This window comes from Salvelinus sp. IW2-2015, linkage group LG28 (genome assembly GCF_002910315.2).
Source record: "Salvelinus sp. IW2-2015 linkage group LG28, ASM291031v2, whole genome shotgun sequence".
In the NCBI taxonomy this organism is placed as follows: domain Eukaryota; kingdom Metazoa; phylum Chordata; class Actinopteri; order Salmoniformes; family Salmonidae; genus Salvelinus; species Salvelinus sp. IW2-2015.
Window position 1 is genome coordinate 3,988,149 of NC_036868.1, and position 22,222 is coordinate 4,010,370.

The following is a 22,222-nucleotide window of genomic DNA, read 5'->3' on the forward strand; positions in this document are numbered from 1 at the left end:
GGTCAGCCCTACAGTCTGAATCAGGCATCATATGCAGGTTGCCATGATCCTGAATCACAATAACACGTTTTGATGATGGATGGCATTCACCACATCACACACTGTCTTCACACACCACACTTAACATCACAATGAAACCAATCTGAAAGCATTACAAACAGCTGCAGCAGCTGTCCTGATGGATCACTTTAAAACACAGTAAGCCTGGTCCCAGATTTGTTTGTGTTAGGCCAAACAACAACCATAGGAGTTGGCTATACAGTACAAACAAACCAATGCAGTGTAAGTATGAGGTACAGGAAGATGTTTACTGTAAGTACAATTACACTATGTGGGTGTTGGCTCGCTCACCTCCCATATTGCCAGTTCTACCTGCCTGCATGCCTGCCTCCGATCTCCTCTCCTCTCCTTCATTAGCCCTGTCCTAACCACTCTCATCTGTCTCCTCATTAGCCCTATCCTAACCTCTCTCCTCTTCTGTCTCCTTCATTAGCCCTATCCTAACCTCTCTCCTCCTCTGTCTCCTTCATTAGCCTATCCTAACCTTCCTCCTTCTCTGTCTCCTTCATTAGCCCTATCCTAACCTCTCCCCTCCTCTCCATCTCCTTCATTAGCCCTATCCTAACCTCTCTCCTCCTCTGTCTCCCTCATTAGCCCTATCCTAACCCTCTCCTCCTCTGTTTCCTTCATTAGCCCTATCCTAACCTCTCCCCTCTCTCCATCTCCTTCATTAGCCCTATCCTAACCTCTCTCCTCCTCTGTGTCCTTTTCATTAGCCCTATCCTAACCTCTCAGCCCTATCCTAACCTCTCTCCTCTCTTCCTCTGTGTCCTTCATTAGCCCTATCCTAACCCTCAGCCCTATCCTAACCTCTCTCCTCTCCATCTCCTACATTAGCCCTATCCTAACCTCTCAGCCCTATCCTAACCTCTCTCCTCTCTTCCTCTGTCTCCTTCATTAGCCCTATCCTAACCTCTCAGCCCTATCCTAACCTCTCTCCTCTCTTCCTCTGTCTCCTTCATTAGCCCTATCCTAACCGCTCAGCCCTATCCTAACCTCTCTCCTCTCCATCTCCTACATTAGCCCTATCCTAACCTCTCAGCCATATCCTAACCTCTCTCCTCTCTTCCTCTGTCTCCTTCATTAGCCCTATCCTAACCGCTCAGCCCTATCCTAACCTCTCTCCTCTCCATCTCCTTCATTAGCCCTCTCGTCTCCTCTCCTCCTCCTCTTTCTCCTTGGGAGCAGCAGGTCCATTAGCCCTATCCTCAATCCTCAATCCAATGCATTGTCAACAGAACCCTGGCTCCAGCCCCTGTGGCACAGATAGGGAGCAACACAGACACACATGCACACAAACGTGCATGAGGACGCACGTGCACACACACACACTCATTCATACACACACGTGCACACACCCTGAGTGCTCTTCTAATGTCCATCAAGCCTCTACACTCAAGACACCTTATCTCTTCTGCTCAAGCCAGTGTTTGTGTGTGTGTGCGTGTGTGCCAGGGTTTCCGTTAGCCGGTAATTGCCGGCCTTTTGGCAGATATAAACAATTAAAAGCCAATAAATAAAATTGTTGCCAGCCAAATTGACCGGGAGAAAAAACTATCCCAAACCAAGAAGGGCCCACGTTTCCCATGCATACCGTTGCATAGGCAACAGTATGCAGGCAGGTGGAAGCAGTATGCATTTTGAAAACATGTACTTGAAACATGTAGGCAATTATTTTATAAAGATTTCTCTATTGTTCTATTGGTTTTCATATCAACTTTATTTTGTTGTCCAGAAGCCAAAGGCACAATCCTAGTCATAGTAACAACCCGTCCTAGTCATAGTAACAACCCGTCCTAGTCATAGTAACAACCCGTCCTAGTCCTATTAACAACCCGTACTAGTCCTAGTAACAACCCGTCCTAGTCATAGTAACACCGCGTCCTCATTACAAGTCCTAGTCAACAACCCTGTCGCCCTAGTCATAGTAACAACCCCCAGTAAACCCCTAGTCCTATTAACAACCCGTCCTAGTCGATATTAACAACCCGTCCTAGTCCTATTAACAAACCCGTCCTAGTCATATTAACAACCCGTCCTAGTCATATTAACAACCCGTTCCTAGTCATATTAACAACCCGTCCTAGTCATATTAACAACCCGTCCTAGTCTATGTAACAACCCGTCCTAGTCATAGTACAAACCCGTCCTAGTCATAGTAACAACCCGTCCTAGTCATAGTAACAACCCGTCCTATCATAGTAACAACCCGTCCTAGTCATAATAACAACCCGTCCTAGTATAGGTAACAACCCGTCCTAGTCCTAGTTAACAACCCGTCCTAGTCATAGTAACAACCCGTCCTAGTCCATTAACAACCCGTCCTAGTCATATTAACAACCCGTCCTAGTCCTATTAACAACCCGTCCTAGTCATAGTAACAACCCGTCCTAGTTCAATTAACAACCCGTCTAGTCATATTAACAACCCGTCCTAGTCATATTAACAACCCGTCCTAGTCCTAGTAACAACCCGTCCTAGTCATAGTAACAACCCGTCCTAGTCATAGACAAACCCATCCAGTCATAGTAACAACCCGTCCTAGTCCTAGTAACAACCCATCCCAGTCATAGTAACAACCCGTCCCAGTCATATTAACAACCCGTCCAGTCATATTAACACCCGTTCTAGTCATATTAACAACCCGCTCCTAGTCATAGTAACAACCCGTCCTGGTCATAGTAACAACCCGTCTAGTCATAGTAACAACCCGTCCTAGTCCTATTAACAAACCCGTCCTAGTCCTATTAACAACCCGTCCTAGTCCTATTAACAACCCGTCCTAGTCCTATTAACAACCGTCCTAGTCATAGTAACAACCCGTCCTAGTCCTAAGTAAACAACCCGTCCTAGTCATAGTAAAACCCGTCCTAGTCATATAACAACCCTTCCAGTCATATTAACAACCCGTCCTAGTTCATAGTAACAATCCGTCCTAGTCATAGTAACAACCCGTCCTAGTCTCATATTAACAACCCGTCCTAGTCCTATTAACAACCCGTCCTAGTCATATTAACAACCCGTTCCTAGTACTATTAACAACCCGTCTAGTCATAGTAACAACCCGTCCTAGTCATATTAACAACCCGTCCTAGTCATAGTAACAACCCGTCCTAGTCATATTAACAACCCGTCCTATCATATTAACAACCCGTCCTAGTCATATTAACAACCCGTCCTAGTCATATTAACAACCCGTCCTAGTCCTATTAACAACCCGTCATAGTAACAACCCGTCCTAGTCATAAGTAACAACCCGTCCTAGTCCTAGTAACAACCCGTCCTAGTCCTATTAACAACCCGTCCTAGTCCTATTAACAACCCGTCTATCCTATTAACAAACCCGTCCTAGTCCTATTAAACAACCCGTCCTAGTCCTATTAACAACCCGTCCTAGTCATATTAACAACCCGTCCTAGTCATATAACAACCCGTCCTAGCATAGTAACAACCGTCTATCAATAGTAAAACCCGTCCTAGTCATAGTAACAACCCGTCCTATCATAGTAACAACCCGTCCTAGTCATAGTAACAACCCGTCCTAGTCTATTAACAAACCCGTCCTAGTCATATTAACAACCCGTCCTAGTCATAGTAAACAATCCGTTCCTAGTCATAGTAACAACCCGTCCTAGTCCTTATTACCAACCCGTTCTAGTCATATAACAACCCGTCCTAATCATAGTAACAATCCGTCCTAGTCATAGTAAAAACCTCCTAGTCATAGTAACAACCGTCCTAGTCATATTTAACAACCCGTCCTAGTCCTGATTAACAACCCGTCCTAGTCATATTACAACCCGTCCGTATCATAGTAAAAAAACCCCATAAAAACCTTGTCTATCTTAAAAGCATAAACAACCCCGTCCTAGTCATAGTAAACAACCCGTCCTAGTCATTAGTAACAACCCGTATCCTAGGGCGATAGTAACAACCCGTCCTAGTCATATATTAACAAACCCGTCCAGTCATATTAACAACCCGTCCTAGTCATATTAACAACCCGTCCTAGTCATATTAACAAACCGTCCTAGTCCTATAACAACCCGTCCTAGTCCTATTAACAACCCGTCCTAGTTGTTGCATTGCATATTCTAACAGAGATTGTATCTGTGGAAACACTATGAGGTGGGCCATTTAGATTGGTATTTTCCAGCCAATTGCATTTGGCAAATGTTTGAAAATGACGTTTTATTGTCTGCTTCATTACAGGAGGTGTTTGTTCTGTAAGATGAATTACCATAATCTACAGTTGAAGTCGGAAGTTTACATACACCTTAGCCAAATACATTAAACTCCGTTTTTCACAATTCCTGACATTTATCCTAGTAAAATGCATGTCTTAGAGTCAGTTAGGATCACCACTTTATTTTAAGAATGTGAAATGCAGAATAATAGTAGAGAGAGAATGATTTATTTCAACTTTTATTTCTTTCATCACATTCCCAGTGGGTCAGAAGTTTACATACACTCAAAGTATTTGGTAGCATGCGCTTTAAATTGTTTAACTTGGGTCAAACATTTCGGGTAGCCTTCACAAGCTTCCCACAATAAGTTGGGTGAATTTTGGCCCATTTCTCCTGACAGAGCTGTGTAACTGAGTCAGGTTTGTAGGCCTCCTTGCTCACACACGCTTTTTCAGTTCTGCCCACAAATTTTCTATAGGATTGAGGTCAGGGCTTTGTGATGGCCACTCCAATATCTTGACTTCGTTGTCCTTAAGCCATTTTGACACAACTTTGGAAGTATGCTTGGGGTCATTGTCCATTTGGAAGACCCATTTGCGACCAAGCTTTAACTTCCTGACTGATGTCTTGAGATGTTGCTTCAATATATCCACATAATTTTCCTGCCTCATGATGCCATCTATTTTGTAAAGTGCACCAGTCTCTCCTGCAGCAAAGCACCCCCACAACATGCAGCTGCCACCCCCGTCTTTCACGTTTGGGAGGGTGTTCTTCGGCTTGCAAGCCTCCCCCTTTTTCCTCCGAACATAATGGTCATTATGGCCAAACAGTTCTATTTTTGTTTCATCAGACCAGAGGACATTTCTCCAAAAAGTACAATCTTTGTCCCCATGTGCAGTTGCAAACCGTAGTCTGGCTTTTGTATGGCGGTTTTGGAGCAGTGGCTTCTTCCTTGCTGAGCGGCCTTTCAGGTTATGTCGATATAGGACTCGTTTTACTGTGGATATAGATACTTTTGTACCTGTTTCCTCCAGAATCTTCACAAGGTCCTTTGCTGTTGTTCTGGGATTGATTTGCACTTTTCGCACCAAAGTACGTTCATCTCTAGGAGACAGAACGCGTCTCCTTCCGGAGCGGTARGACGGCTGCGTGGTCCCATGGTGTTTATACTTGCGTACTATTATTTGTAGAGATGAATGTGGTACCTTCGGGCTTTTGGAAATGGCTCCCAACGATGAACCAGACTTGTGGAGGTCTACAATTTTTTTCTGAGGTCTTGGCTGAGTTCTTTTGATTTTCCCATGATCTCAAGCAAAGAGCCAATGAGTTTGAAGGTAGGCCTTGAAATACATCCACAGGTACACCTCCAATTAACTCAAATGATGTCAATTAGCCAATCAGAAGCTTCTAAAGCCATGACATCATTTTCTGGAATTTTCCAAGCTGTTTAAAGGCACAGCCAATTTAGTGTATGTAAACTTATAACCCACTGGAATTGTGATACAGTGAATTATAAGTGAAATAATCTTTCTGTAAACAATTGTTGGAAAAATGACTTGTGTCATGCACAAAGTAGATGTCCTAACCGACTTGACAAAACTATAGTTCGTTAACAAGAAATTTGTGGAGTGGTTGAAAAATGAGTTTCAATGACTCCAAGCTAAGTGTATGTAAACTTCCGACTTCAACTGTACATGTGATGTCTGTCATTCTGAGCATCGTGGGTAGATGCCCTAATTGGTTATGCACCCAATGCATACTGTTCCAGTATATTAAAATCTTTCCGGTCACATTGTCCAGTGCCACATTTTCCTGACGGGAACCCTGGTGTGCGTGTGCGTGTGTGTGTGTGGGGGGTCAGCCTAACTGTGGTCAGTAACCGCAGATGGGAAGTGTCCTAGTCCAGTGCCACATTTTCCTAACGGGAACCCTGGTGTGCGTGTGCGTGTGTGTGTGTGGGGGGGTCAGCCTAACTGTGGTCAGTAACCGCAGATGGGAAGTGTCTCCTTCAAATTAAATGTTTGGTTTAGTCATCCCTACTGTTCCTTTCAGCTGCCATTTTAACTTTCCATTCCAAACTAAATGGTCGCTATGGGTGTTGTCGAGTGTCGGACTCTGCACCTGCCTACTGTTAGTAGAGCCTTTGTCATTTCAACGTTATGGAATCACTAAAGATGGCTGGCTGCACAACCATTTAGTCTGACCAGAGTTTTGTTCTTTTCTCCACCTTCCTTCACCTTTCTCTCACCCACCACTCTCCCCTGCCCTCTCTCTCTCTCTCTCTCTACTCACTCCTCCCCCCTTCTCTCTACCCGTTCTCTCTCTTTTCCTACCCCCCTCTAATCTCTTCCTCTCTCAGGACTTTGTGTTCTTTGCCCCTCGCCTGCGCATCAACAAGCGTATCCTGCAGCTGTGCATGGGCAACCATGAGCTGTACATGCGCCGCCGCAAGCCAGACACCATCGAGGTGCAGCAGATGAAGGCCCAGGCCCGCGAGGAGAAACACCATAAACAGATGGAAAGGTGTGTGTGTGTGTGTGTGTGTGTGAGTTTAGAATAGGGGTGGCCAACTCTCCTCCTGGAGAACTACTGGATGTTTGCTTTTGCTCCATCCCTACACAAACACCTAATCAGATTCAGAATATCACTCACGAAAAAGGATATATTGTATCCCATGATCGGAGTTGCCCAAAGTTGCCACAAAAATATGCCATTAATCATATCCTAGCTTGTATCTCTTGCTCCAAAGCATAGCATGCTTTTCATTATAGCAAGACATGCTCAGCACCTTTGCAGGCTTCACAGGTACATGAAGTACTGCAGCGCTAGGTCACTAGCATAACTAGAGTAATCCCAGCAGAGCACTGATGATTCAGTAGCATGACCTCATTCTGGGATTGACGCGACCTAAAGACAAGGTTGAGGGAGCTGGCTGCTGTATCTTCTAGTGTTAGCTGGACAGTATGGCCTCCGCACAGCTCTTCAACATAATGTAACACAGTCATGCATAACGTTTTAGATGGCCAGGGTCCGTCACAATCACCTGTAGGACTTTCCCTACACTAGAACCTAACCCTAAACCTAACCCTAAACTAGAACCTAACCCTAAACTAGAACCTAACCCTAAACTAGAACCTAACCCTAAACTAGAACCTAACCCTACACTAGAACCTAACCCTACACTAGGACCTAACCCTACACTAGGACCTAACCCTACACTAAAACCTAAACCTACACTAGAACCTAACCCTAACCCTACACTAGAACCTAACCCTACACTAGGACCTAACCCTACACTAGGACCTAACCCTACACTAGGACCTAACCCTACACTAGGACCTAACCCTACACTAAAACTTAAACCTACACTAGAACCTAACCCTACACTAAAACCTAAACCTACACTAGAACCTAACCCTACACTAGAACCTAAACCTAAACCTAACCCTACACTGGAACCTAACCATACACTAGAACCCAACCCCAAACCTAACCCTACACTAGAACCTAAACCTACACTGGAACCTAACCCTAAACCTAACCCTACACTGGAATCTAACCCTACAGTGGAACGTAACCCTAACCCTACACTGGAACCTAACCCTACACTGGAACCTATGCCCTAACCCTACTCTGGAACCTATACTAACCCTACACTGGAACCTAACCCTAACTCTGGAATCCTATTCCCTAACCCTACACTGGAACCTAAACCTAACCCTATAACTGGAACCTACCCTAAACCTTACCCTACAGCTGGAACCTAACCTGACCTGGATACCTCACCCTACCTACTACACTGGAATCTAACCCTACACTGGAAACCTATCCCTAACCCCTTACTCTGGACCCTATCCCTAACCCTACACTGGAACTAACTACCTGGAACCTTCCCTAACACCTACACTGGAACCTAAACCTAAACCCTAAGTACCTGGAACCTAACCCTAAACCGTTACCCTACACTGGAACCAACCCTACACTGGACAACCTGAACCCTAACCCTACACTGGAAATCTAAACCAACCCTCACACTAGAGAGCTAATCCTACAACACTGCCCTAAACCCTCAAACAATAACTCTACACTGAAACCCTAACTGCTATACACTGGAACCTAACAGCCTACACTGAACCTAACCTTACACTGTTTGAACGTTAAACCTAACCCAAACACTGGGAACCATGAACCTAAACCTACACTGGACCTTAACCCTAAACCTAACACTGAACCTAAACCCTAACCCAAACACTGGAACCCAACCCTAACCCAACCACTGGAACCTAACCCTAAACCGACACTGGAACCTAACCCTAACCCTACACTGGAACTGATACCTACCTCTACACTGGAACTAACCCTAGACCCAACACTGGAACCTAACCCTACACTGGACTAACCCTAAACTTGAACCTAACCATACACTGGAACCTAGTGCTTGGGCGATAGATCAAATATCAATAATCAATAACCTTAAACTGGACCCCTGAACCTTAAACTGGAACCTTACAACGTGGACCTGAACCTTACACTGGAACCTAACCCTACACTGGAAACCTAACCTAATACCTAACCCCACTGGAGACTGAACCTAACGCCTACACTGGAACCCTAACCTACACTGGAACCTAGCCCTACACTGGAACGCTAACCCTATACTGGAACTAACCCTAACCCCCTACACTGGAACCTGTACCCTAACCTACACTGGAACCTAAACCTAACCAACACTGGAACCTGAACCTAACCCTACACTGGAAGCTAACCCTAACACTGGAACCTAACCCTACAATCTGGAACCTGAACCTCAACCTACACTGGGAACTAACCCTACACCTGGAACCTGAACCTAACCTTACACGGAACCTAACCTAAACCTACACTGGAACCTGAACCTAACCCTACAGGACTGGAACCTAACCCTAAAACTTGAACCTAACCATACACTGGAAAGCCTAGTGCTGGGCCGATAAATCAATATCGATAATTATCGAGGTAATTACTTCCCTCAATAATAAAATGAAAACTTTTTTTTAGATTCGTTTTCAAATAATGTCGATATAGAATAATGGGTAGCAGCAGTCCATTTAATTCTGTGACGCGCAGGACCGTGCGGAGAAGTGGACAATATGCACGTGGAGAGGTATACACCCACTAAAACCACTTAAAGCACCTCGAGTGATGGAGTAGCCACCTATTAACCGACGAAAAATGTGTGATGTAGGCGAAAACAGTGGCAGTGATTTAGCCATGGAGGAAGGACAGATTCCCCACCTAGAAATGATTGAATTTTAAAAGGGTTTAAACTGTGTTCAGTTATTTTGGAAGGGGTTTGGCTTTTTGAAGTCCCGACAAAGAGCAGAGCAATGTTCAGTGCAAATTGTGCCGTAGACCGGTGGGCTAACCAAGTCTGGTAATACACCACCTTTTTTCACCATCTTGAAGAAAAATCACTCCTTTGGAAAACATGCAGAAGGGGGAGGTTGAGTTTGCACACGGTATGATAAATCCCTCTCCAAGCACCTTGTTCCGCCCCAAGAGATGTTCGCCCAAAGCAGTCAACATCCGTCGACAGCGTTTATGCCCTATGGAGCAAACATCGGAAAAGACACAAAGGACATACACATGCTATTATGCATGCATTGCTAAGGAACATGCTACCAATTAGCAAGAGGCCTTTATAATTACCTTGACCCAAGCAGCGTGTCCCTGGTCGCCAAACATTTCTCTCACACCGCACTGCCTAACCCCTACTACGCCGAGTGTTGGGGGAAAAAGTTGAGGGAACTAGCTCAAGGACAGATTTGACTGTATTTTGCTACTACTACTGATCTGTGGGTCAAGTTGCACGTCAGAGCCTTATATTAGCCTCTACTGATCCACTATATTGACAGAGTGGAATCTTCTAACTAAGATGCATCAACAATCAGTATTTCCCGACGAGTATCACCACATCAAAACGGGTGTGGGAAGCTATAGCGGAGGGGCTCATTGACGCTCTCGCCTCGTTGGGGACTCAGTCAAGAAAGACAGGTCTGCATTACAACCAGATAGTGGTCGCGAACTTGGTGAAGGTCGCTCAAAATTCAACAAAATGGACCCCGACTGCAGTTGTGGACATCGTCTGCAACTTGTCAATTGTGTATATTAGAAGTGATTGGTTAGATGAAACTAATTGTGATTTCTTCCCCCATCAACGATTTTTAAACAATTAAGAGAAAATGTCAAGAGATTTTTAATAAGAGAGAGTGGGTAGAGGCAAACTGGTGGATCGAAACAATTGGAGTGGTAAATGGTAGGTTGCCTTTTCCTATTGGTGGACAAAGAAGAGAGACCTGGCAGTTGCTAAAAAAAACACAACCTATCCCAGCACAAGTTGTGACAGAGTCGTCTACCAGGTTGGGGATCACGTCAAAAGATGGTGCAAAGAGTACTGGAGCAAGGAGAAAGCATTTCACAGGTCTTGTCCAGTGACAAGAAGATCTGGCACTTAGCTCCCATCTATACAGATATAGATGTTCTTGAGTCCCCATCAAACAGGGATTGACCCCCTCCTAGAATTCCACAATGCTCTGTCCCTGGGTGAGTTCTTATGTCAGTGGGTGTCCTTACCTGAAGCCAGTACTACACCTGTCATACAGAGTCATGAAAACTGATGATGGTGAACAGAGCTCACCTAAACCATCAAAACGATAAGTCATGGACTATCTGAAATGAGAGAATATGATGACCTCCTGGACCATAGCCCTCGTTGGTCGACCTGGTTTAAAACACATTACATCAAAGAGGAGAAGGTTGGGCCACATAAAAGCAAGAAGCTGTCTCAAGAGATGGTCAAACGATGGCCATGAAACCAAAGCCAGCAACAGGGAGACATTGCTGCTGCTGTTCACACAAACTGACAGTAAAAGAAGAAAGTCAGCTGGCATTTTTTCAACCAAAGCCATGCTCACCACCACAGGTCTATTGAAATCAGCTGGTAGAAAGGACTCAGCTGCTACTCAGTCTCACTGATGCTGACAGTGAACCAATCCACTGGACTGGGTGGTAAGATCCACCAAAAAACACTTTTCCCAAAGTCAAGCCACCTGGCAAAAGTGCTGCGCGAGTCTGCGACTAAGCTCCCCTCAGACTACTACAACTACCACACTTCAACCTGTGGATGTACCATTAGGTAACAGTTATAATGCGTATAGACTTGCCTATTATTTCTTTATTTCTTGCTCATGACTTGTAAGGGTTTAACAGCTTTTAACCAAGTGAAGTTAAAATGTTAAATTTGTGAGTTACTTCTGACTAAAGAAACATTAAAGCCTTTGGTTTGTTCAGACAGCTTGAGTCTGAAGCAGATATGGCACCTTTTAAACATTATTTGATTAATATCCGTGATAATTATCAATTATCGAATGAAAAAAATATATATAATCGTGATAATTTATTTTGCCTTATCGCCACCTACTGGTACCTAACCCTACACTGGAACCTAACCACCTAACCTTAACCTTACACTGGAGCCTAACCCTAAACCTAACCCTACACGGGAGCCTAACCTACACGGGACCTACCCTGACACGCCTGCCCAAACTTCGAAACAATAAAGGGGAAAGGGTGTTTTTGTGTCATTAGTCTAGATTATCTACCAGCTTATTTAACATAACTGAGACAAACTTCAAAGGGTATACTGTAGAATTGGACAGTTTATGCGTGCTACACTGTGCCCGGAGTTTGGTGTGTGTTGTGTGTGTGTGTGTGTGGTGTGGTGTGTGTGTGTTGTGTGTGTTGTGTGTGTGTGGTGTTGTGTGTGTGTGTGTGTGTGGTGTGTGTGTGTGTGTGTTGTGTAGTGTGTGTGTGTGTGTGTTGTGTGTGGGTGTGTGTGTGTGTGTGTGTGTGGTGTGTTGTGTGTGTGTGTATACATAGTGTGTCATCTACTCAATGTGTGTAAATCAGAGCAAGAGGGGCCAATTGGCCCGCTGAGTGTTATTTAACTTAATTAGCCCGCACACGTCAGCCTCTCTTTGTGTCTCACACCGGCCCTCTTCTTATCTGCAGGGCCCACTGGAGAAACGAGAAGAAGAAGAAGGCGAGGGCCATAAGATGAACGAGAAGGAGCAGATGGAGAGAGAGAAGCAGATCTGATGATGAGACTCTTAACCAGTTTGAAGAGAATGACCAAGAAGGCAGAGAAAGGTATGCCCGGGGAGAAACGGGTCCTGACTAAGTAGGGACATCTAGGGTCAACCAAGAGCAATTTATCACCTAAAGTAAGGAGATGGTGAGTAAGAGAGACAGAGAAATGTGTGGTGTTACATGCGTGTGTTGGTGTGATGCAAGCATTTTCATGCCTGCATTAAATAGCTTAAAACAGTAATATGATTTGAGCAAAATGACTCCTGTTGACACAATTTGCATTAAGTTAGTTTGAAAATTTCTATCTAAGTTTCTATTTTACTGGAAGTAGTAGTTACAGCTAGCCTTGTGCTATGTGTGAACTTTATGTCCCGGTGGAACTAGATAGCCCCCGGCGGTAATGTTTCTGCAATGTTAGATATCAGTTTAATCATGGTTAGATCAGGCATTTACTGATGTCAATGCTTCCTCAATCGACCTTGTTTGTAACCCTTACATATTATTATACTATAACATGGGTCGTATTATTAGGCATCAAACAGAAAGAAAAGTACTAAAACAGGGATGGACTACCTGAACGTGTCCCAATAAGAAATGCTGTTTTTGTTTTCCGTTGCAACCATTTCTGCAATGTTTTGCTACGGTGAAGCCCCTAAATGAATAGACCATGGTTTATCTCTAATATTCAGTCTTAGCGATAGGTATACCTTCTCATCAGGATTTACTTAACCGGATTATTATTGTATTATTATTTCCATGAATAGCTGTGGAGAGTGTTTAGGATTACATCATGGAAGTAGAACAACCCTGTAACTACAGTAAAGTGCCTGGTGGTTCCATACTATCCATAATCGCAATCATACATTTGTAAGATTTTTGGTACTTTCGTTTTGAGTCTCTTCAGGGTCGGTCCTTTGTCCTTACTACTAACATTTTTAGTGTAATGTTAGAGAGTTGTTAGGGTGGTTCTGATTGTAATGTTAGGTGTTAGTGACCTATGTTTTACTATGTGGTTGTAGTGTTTGTCTAAAACTAATGGGTGTTCCTTAGTGTAGTTCTGTACTATCGTCAGGTACTATGGTGTTCCTTATGTAGTTCTGTACTAATGTCTATAACTATACTGTGTTCCTTAGTGTAGTTTCTGTCTAGTCTAGTAATATCATGTGTAAATCCTTAGTCCTAGTTCTGTACTATGTCTAGTACTATTGTGTTCGCTTAGTGTTAGTCTGTACTATGTTCCTAAAGTTTACTATATGTGTACCTCTGTACTACTGTCTAGTAATAGTATATGTTCCTTAGTGGTAGTTCTGTATATGTCTAGTACTATATGTGTAAACCTTAGAGACAGTTATGTACATTGAGATCAGTTAATGTACTATGTCTAGTACTATATGTGTTCCTTAGTGTAGTTCTGTATCTTGTCTAGTACTATTGTGTTCCTTAGTGTAGTTCTGTAACTATGTCTAGTACTATATTGTGTTCCTTAGTTAGTCCTGTACTATATGTGCTTCTTAGTGCAGTTTCTGTACTATGTCTAGTACTATTATGTGTTCCTTAGTGGTAGTTCTTGGTACTAGGTCTGTACTATAGATGTTCCTTAGTGTAGTTCTTGTACTAATGTCTAGTACTATATTGTTCGCTTAATGTAGGTCCTTGTTATGAGTAATGTGCTTCTTAGTGCAAGTTCTGTACTATGTCTAGTACTATGTTGCTTCTTAGTGTAGAACTACACTAAGGAACACATATAGTACTAGACATAGTACAGAACTAACACTAAGAAGCACATAGTACTAGACTAGTACAGAACTGCACTTTAAGAACACATATAGTACAGGACTACACTACGGAACACATAATAGTATAGACATAGTAACAGACTACACCTAAGGAACACATATAGTACTAGACATAGTACAAGACTACACTAAGGAAACACAATATATGTACTAACATAGTACAGAAACTGCAACTAATGAAGCACCATATGAGTACAGGACTACCACTAAGGAACACATGATAGTACTTAGCAAGTACAGAACTACACTTAAGGAACCACATATAGTATTAGACAGTAGTACAGAACTAACTAAAGGAACACATAATAGTACTAGAACATAGTACATAACATTGTCTCAAAGTGTACAAACTGTCTCTAAGTACACATAGAGTACTAGACATAGTAACAGAACTAACAACTAAGGAACATTATATAGTAATCTAGACCATAGTACAGAAGGTACACATATAGTACTAGACATAGTACAGGAATCTACACTAAAGGAATCACATATAGTACTAGACATAGTACAGAACTAGACTAAGGTACACTAATACGTACTAGAATAGTACAGAACTACCTAAGGAACACATAATAGTAAACTAAGACAATAGTAACAGAACGACAGCTAAGGAAACACATAGTACTAAGACAGTAAGTAACAGAACTACACTAAGGAACACATAGTTTTAGACAAACACTAACAACCCACATAGTAAACATAAGGGTCACTAACACCTAAGCATTAACAATCAGAAACCACCCTAACAACTCTCTAACATTACACTTAAAATTTAAGTTAGTAAGGACAAAGACGCGACCTCTTGAAGCAGACCACTTCAAAAACCGAAGTACAATCTTACAAATGGAGTGGATTGCATTATGGATAGTATGGACCACCAGGCAACTTACTGTAGTTTACAGGTTGTTCTAACTTCCATGAATGTATCCCTAAACACTCTCACAGCTATTCATGGAAATAATACATACAATAATAATCCGGTTAAGTATAATCCGAGCAGAAGGTATACGTATCTGCTAGACGAATATAGAGATAAACCATGGTCAATATTCATGTAGGGCTCACCGTATGCAAAAATTGCAGAAATGTTTTGCAAGGAAAACAAAAACAGCATTTCTTATTGGACACGTTCAAGTGGTAGTCATCCCTGTTTTAGTACTTTTTCTTCTGTTTGATTGCCTAATAAATACGACCCATGTATAGTATATATAATATGTAAGGTTTGACAAACCAAAGGTCGATGAAGGAAGCATTGACAGTCAGTAAATGCCTTTCAACCTGATAAACTGATATCTAACCCATGGCAGAAACAAATACCGCCTGGGGCTATCTAAGGTCCACCGGGACATAAAGGTCACACATAGCACAAGGCTAGCTGTATACTACTACTTCGGACAGTAAAATAGAACTTAGATCGAAATTTTCAAACTACTTCAATGCAAATTGGTTTGTACAGAGTCCAGTTTCTGCACGATATTCATTACTGTTTTAAGGCTATTTAATGCGGCATGACAAAGCTGCAATACACCCAAACACACGCATGTACACACATCATTGCTCTGTTCTCCTTAACTCCCACATCTCCTTAATTTAAGGTGATAAATGTGTGCTCTGTTGACCATTATGTGTCTAACTAGTCAGACCCTGGTTCTCCCCGGGGCATACTTTCTCCTGCCTTCGGTTGGTCTTCTCCTCAAACTGGTAGACAGTCTCATCATCAGATCCGCTTCTCTGCTCTCCATCTGCTCCTTCTCGTTCTCTATGGCCTCCCTCTTTTCTTCTCGTTCTCCAGCTGGGCCCTGCAGATAAGAGAGAGGGTCGGTGTGAGACACAAAAGAGAGGCTGACGTGTTGCTGCTAATTAAGTAATATACCACTAGGGCCATTGGCCCCTCTTGCTGTGTGATTTTTACACACATTGAGTAGAGACCACCACTAATGTATACAGCACACACACACACACACACTGACACACCAACACACACACACACACCCACACACACACGACATCACATCACACACACACACACAACACACACACACACAACACACACACACACAACACACACACCAAAAACCAACCAAACACACGACACACACACACACACACACACACACACACAACACACAACAAACTCGGGCACAGGTTGTGCAGGCATAAATGTATTCTACAGATACCCTCTTTGAAGTTTGTTCAGTTATGTTAAATAAGCTGGTTAGAATAAGTCTAGACTAATGACAACAAAAACACCCTTTCCCCTTTATTGTTGAAGGTTGGCAAGCGTAGGTAGGCTGTCCCGTGTAGGGTTAGGCTCCTCGTGTAGGGTTACGGTTTAGGGTTTAGGCTCCAAAGTGTAAGGTTAAAGGTTAGGGTTTAGGTTCAGTGTAGGGTTTAGGTTCCAGTAGGGCTGGGCGATAAAAGGCAAATAAATTATCACGATAAGTATATATTTTCATTCGATATATGATAATTATCAACGATATTAATTCAAGTAAATGTTTTAAAAAGGTGGCATATCTGCTTCGAACTCAAGCCTGTCCTGAACAAACCAAAGGCCCTTTAAGTGTTTCTTAGTCCAGAAGTAGAACTCAACAAATAACATTTTAACTTCAACTTTTTAAAAGCTGTAAACCCTTACAAGTCAAGAGCAAGAAATAAATGAACTAAGAATAGTGCAAGTCCTATTTAGCATTATAACTGTTAGCCTAATGGTAATCAGCAGTTGAAGTGGGGGTAGTTGTATAAGTCTGAGGGGAGCTAGTCCGCAGGATGCACAGGCAGCACTTTTGCCAGGTGGCTGACCTTTGGGAAAGTGTTTTTTGGTGGAGTTTCCAACCAGTCCAGTGGATTGGTTTCACTGTCAGCATCAGGAGACTGCAAGGTAGCAGCCTGAGTTCCTTTTCGTACCGCTGGATTTCAATAAGACCCTTGTGGTGGTGGAGCAGGCCTTTTGAAAAACTGCCCACGTGACCTTTCTCTTTTTTAGCTGTTCAGGTTGTGGGTTGAAGCAGCAAGCAATGTCTCCCTGTGCTGGGACTTGGGTTTTTCATGTCCCCGTTGACCATTCTCTGAAACAGCTCTTGCTTTTATGTGGCCCACCTTTCTCTCTTTGATGTAATTGTGTTTTAAACCGAGGGTCGACAACGGAGGCCTATGTCCCCAGGAAGGGTCATCAACTATTTCTCATTCAGATAGTCATGACTTATCGTTTGATGGTTAGGTGAGCTCTGTTTCAAAACTCATCATCAGGTTTCATGACCTTCTTGTATTGCAACAGGTTGTAGTACTGGGCTTCAGGGTAAGACACCGTGACATAAGACTCACCAGACAGAAGCATCTGTGAATCCTAGGAGTGGGGTCAATGCCTGGTTGATGGACTCTCAAGACATTCTATATCTGTATAGATGGGAGCTAAGTGCCAGATCTGTCTTGTCACTGGACAAGACCTGTGAAAATTGGCTTTCTCTGCTCCAGGTATCTTTGCACCATCTTTTGACGTGAATCCCCACCCTGGTAGACGACCTGCTGTCACTCAAACTTGTGCTGGGATAGGTTGTGTTTTTGTTTTAGCAACTGCCAGTCTCTCTTGCTTTGTCACAATAGGAAAGGCACCTAACACTTTTTACACCACTCCAATTGTTCGTATCACCAGTTTTGCCTCTTAACCTACACTCTCTCTTATTAAAATCTCTTGATTTCGTCTTAAATTGGTTACAATCAGTTGATGGGGGAAGAAATCACATTTAGTTTCAATCTAACCAATCACTTCAATATACACAAGTTGACAAAGTGGCAGACGATGTCAAACACTGCAGTGTGGTCCATGTGTTGATTTGAGGCGACCTTGACCAAGGTTCGACCATACTGTTGTAATGCAGACCTGTCTCGTCTTGACTGAGTCCCCAAGAGGCGAGAGCGTCAATGAGCCCCTTCCGCTATCAGCTTTCACACGTGTGGTCGTCGGGAAATATATGATGTTTGGAATGCCTTTATTTGAAGATTCCACTCTGTCAAATATAGTGGATAGTGCAGCTAATATAAGGCTCTGACGTGCAACTTTGACCACAGATCAGTATAAGTAGCAAAATACGGTCAAATGCTTCTTGCAGCATGTTCCTCAAGTTTTGTCCCCAAACACTCGGCGTAGAGGTTAGGCAGTGTCGGTGTGAGAGAAATGTTTGCGACCAAGGGAGCACGTGCTGGGGTTACTTAAATTGATAAGCCTCTTGTCTAATTGGTAGCATGTCCTTAGCAATGCTAATGCAATAATAGCAATTTTGTTCGTGTTGTGATGTCTTTGTGGTCTTTCGATGTTTTCTTCATAAGGGGCATAAACGTGTCGGTGTTGAATGCTTTGGGCGAAACATCTCTTTGGGGCGAACAAGGTTGCTGAGAGGCGTTTATCAATACCGGGTGCAAACTCAACCTTTCTGCATGTTCCAAAGAAAGCGATGTTTTCTGATTGGTTTCTCAGTAGTAGTAAAAGAAGGTTTGTCGTAAGATATTACCAACTTTGGGTAGCCACACCTGTCTACGGGCACAATTTGCACTGAACAAATTGCAATGTCGCGCTCTAATTGTCGGACTTTCAAAAAAGCCAATAACCCCTTCCAAATAACTGAAACAGTTGAACCCTTTAATAAAATCAATCATGTTCTTAGTTACCCCTTGGAATCTGCTTTCCTTCTCCATGGCTATACTGCCAACTGTTTCGACTACATACACCCGACCATTTCTTTCGTGCACTAAGATAATAGCTGGCTTACTCCATCCGACTCGAGGGCTAAGTGGTTTTTAGTGGAGTGTAACGCACTCCTCCACGTCGCATATTGTCCTTCTCCGCCACTTCCTGCTCGTCACAGAGATTTAAATGACGCTGTAACGCCAATTATTCTATATGACATTAGTGAAAACTATCTAAAAGGATTTCAATCTTTATTATTGAGGGAAGTAATTACCTCGATAATTACGATATCTGAATTTATCGCCCAGCACAGGTCCAGTGTAATTAGGTTCGGTTTCATAGGGTTAGGTGTCAGTGAAGGGTTTAGGTAGTTCCAGTGAGTTCAGTGTATGTAGGTTGCCAGGCTTCAGTGGATTTAGGTTGTACCAGTGTAAGTAGTAGGTTCAGGTGTTAGGTTACCGAAAGATGTATGTTCGGTTTCCCCAGTGTAGGTTAGGTTCCCAGTTAGGGTTAGTTCCAGAGGTTCCCAGTGTTGGGTAGTTTATTCCAGGTGTTAGGGTTAGGTACGCAGGTTCCAGTGTAGTGTAGGTATAGGTTCCAGTTAGAGGTTAGGTTACCAGTGTAGGGCTAGTGTCAGTGTAGGCGTTAGGTTCCAGGTTAGGGTTAGGGTTCAGTTCCTAGTGTGGTTAGGTTTAGGGTTAGGTATCCATGTAGGTAGGTATCCATGTAAGGTTCAGTCCAGTGTAAAGGTTCCAGTTTAAGGTCTCAGGTTCCAGTTTAAAGGCTTATGACCTTAAATTGATAATTGTCCTATCCGCCCAGCACTAGGTTTTCGAGTGTAATGGTTAGGTTTCAAAGTCCTTTAGTTAGTTCCAGTGTAGGTTAGTCTCCAGTTGGTTAGGTTAGGTCCCAGTGTAGGGTTAGGTTCAGGTTCCAGTGTAGGGTTAGGGTTATGGTTCCAGTGTTAGGGTTAGGGTTAGGTCCAGTTGTTGGGTTACGGGTTTAGGTTCCAGTGTGGGTTAGGGTTAGGTTCCAGTGTTAGGTATAGGTTTAGGTCCATGTAGGGTTAAGGTTCAGGGTTCCAGTGTTGGGTTAGGATTTACGTTTCCAGTGTTATGGTTAGGTTTCCAAGTGTAGGGTTAGGTTCCAGTGTAGATTAGGTTCCAGTGTAGAGTTAGGTTAGGGTTAGGTCCAGTGTAGATTAGCTTCTAGTTAGGGTTAGGTTTAGATTCCAGTGTAGGGTTAGGGTTAGGTTCCAGGTGTAGGGTTAGGTTCCAGTGTAGGGTAAGGTTGTTTGAGGTTAGGTTCCAGTATACGGGGTTAGGGTTAGGTTCAGTGTAGGTTAGGATAGGTTCCAGAGTAGGGTTAGGTTCCAGTGTAGCGGTTAGGATAGGTTCCAGAGTAGGTTAGGGATAGGTCCAGTGTAGGGTTAGATTCAGTGTAGGGTTAGGTTAGTTCCAGTGTAGGGTTAGGTTCCAGTGTAGGGTAAGGTTTAGGGTTAGGTCAGTATAGGTTAGGTTAGGTTCCAGTGTAGGGTTAGGATAGGTTCCAAGAGTGACGGTTAGGTTCCAGTGTAGGGTAGGATAGGTTCCAGAGTAGGGTTGGGATAGGTCCAGTTTAGGGTTAGGTTCCAGTGTAGGGTTAGGTTACGTTCCACTGTAGGTTAGATTCCAGTGAGGGGTTAGGTTTAGGGTTAAGTTCCAGTGTAGGTTTAGGTTCAGTGTAGGGTTAGGTTTGGGGTTGGGTTCTAGTGTATGGTTAGGTTCCAGTTAGGGTTAGGTTCAGGTTTAGGTTCCTAGTGTAGGGTTAGGTTCTAGTGTAGTTTAGGTTTTAGTGTAGGGTTAGTTCTAGTGTAGGTTTTAAGTTTTAGTGTAGGGTTAGGTCCTTAGTGTAGGGTTAGTCCTAGTGTAGGGTAGGTCCTAGTGTAGGGTTAGGTCCTAGTGTAGGGTTAGGTTCTAGTGTAGGGTTAGGGTTAGTTCTAGTGTAGGTTTAGGTTTTAGTGTGGTTAAGGTCCTAGTGTAGGGTAGGTCCTACGTGTAGGTTAGGTTCTAGTGTAGGGTTAGGTTCTAGTTTAGGGTTAGGTTCTAGTTTAGGGTTAGTTCTAGAGTTTTAGTTAGGTTTCTAGTTTAGGTTAGGTTTAGGGTGTTCTAGTGTAGGAAAGTCCTACAGGTGATTGTGACGGACCCTGGCCATCTAAAACGTTATGCATGACTGTGTTACATATTATGTGTAAGAGCTGTGCGGAGGCCATACTGTCCAGCTAACACTAGAAGATAACAGCAGCCAGCCTCCTCTCAACCTTGTCTTTAGGTCGCGTCGAATCCCAGAATGAGGTCATGCTACTGAATCATCAGTGCTCTGCTGGATTACTCTAGTTATTGCTACTGACAGCTAGCGCTCAGTACTTCATGTACCTGTGAAGCCTGCAAAGTGCTGAGCATGTCTTTGGCTATATATGAAAAGCATGCTATGCTTATGACGCAAGAGATACAAGCTTAGATATGATTAATGGCATATTTTTGTGGCAACTTTGGGCAACTCCGATCATGGATACAATATATCCTTTTTGTGCGAGTTGATATTCTGAATCTGATTAGGTGTTTTGTTAGGGATGGAGCAAAAGCAAACATCCAGTAGTCTCCAGGAGGAGAGTTGGCCACCCCTATTCTAAACTCACACACACACACACACACACACCTTTCCATCTGTTTATGGTGTTTCTCCTCCGGCCTGGGCCTTCATCTGCTGCACCTCGATGGTGTCTGGCTTGCGGCGGCGCGATGTACAGCTCATGGTTGCCCATGCACAGCTGCAGGAACGCTTGGTTTGAGCGCAGGGCGAGGGGCAAAGAACACAAAAGTCCTGAGAGAGGAAGAAGATTAGAGGGGGTAGGAAAAGAGAGAGAACGGGTAGAGAGAAGGGGGAGTGATGAGTAGAGAGAAGAGAGAGAGAGAGGGCAAGGGGAGAGTGGTGGGTGAGAGAAAGGTGAAGGAAGGTGGAGAAAATGAACAAAACTCTGTCAGACTAAATGTTGTGCAGCCAGCCATCTTTAGTGATTCACATAACGTTGAAAATGACAAAGGTCTACTAACAGTAGGCAGGGTGCAGAGTCCGACACTCGACAACACCTCTAGCGACCATTTAGTTTGGAATGGAAAGTTAAAATGGCAGCTGAAAGGAACAGTAAGGGATGACTAACCAAACCATTTAATTTGAAGGAGACACTTCCCATCTGCGGTTCTGACCACAGTTAGGCTGACCCCCCCACAACACACACAACGCACACGCACACCAGGGTTCCCGTTAGGAAAATGTGGCACTGGACTAGGACACTTCCCATCTGCGGTTACTGACCACAGTTAGGT

The 22,222-nt window shown here is 43.5% G+C and overlaps 1 protein-coding gene across 1 annotated transcript in view; it reads left to right on the forward strand.

The window, feature by feature from the left end:
* The window catches only part of ezrb (ezrin b), an 81,211-nt gene that overhangs the window by 42,209 nt on the left and 16,780 nt on the right, over positions 1-22,222 (forward strand). Inside the window, 1 exon segment of the mRNA XM_023974001.3 lies at positions 6,607-6,770. Coding sequence (XP_023829769.1) covers positions 6,607-6,770 — 164 coding nt within the window.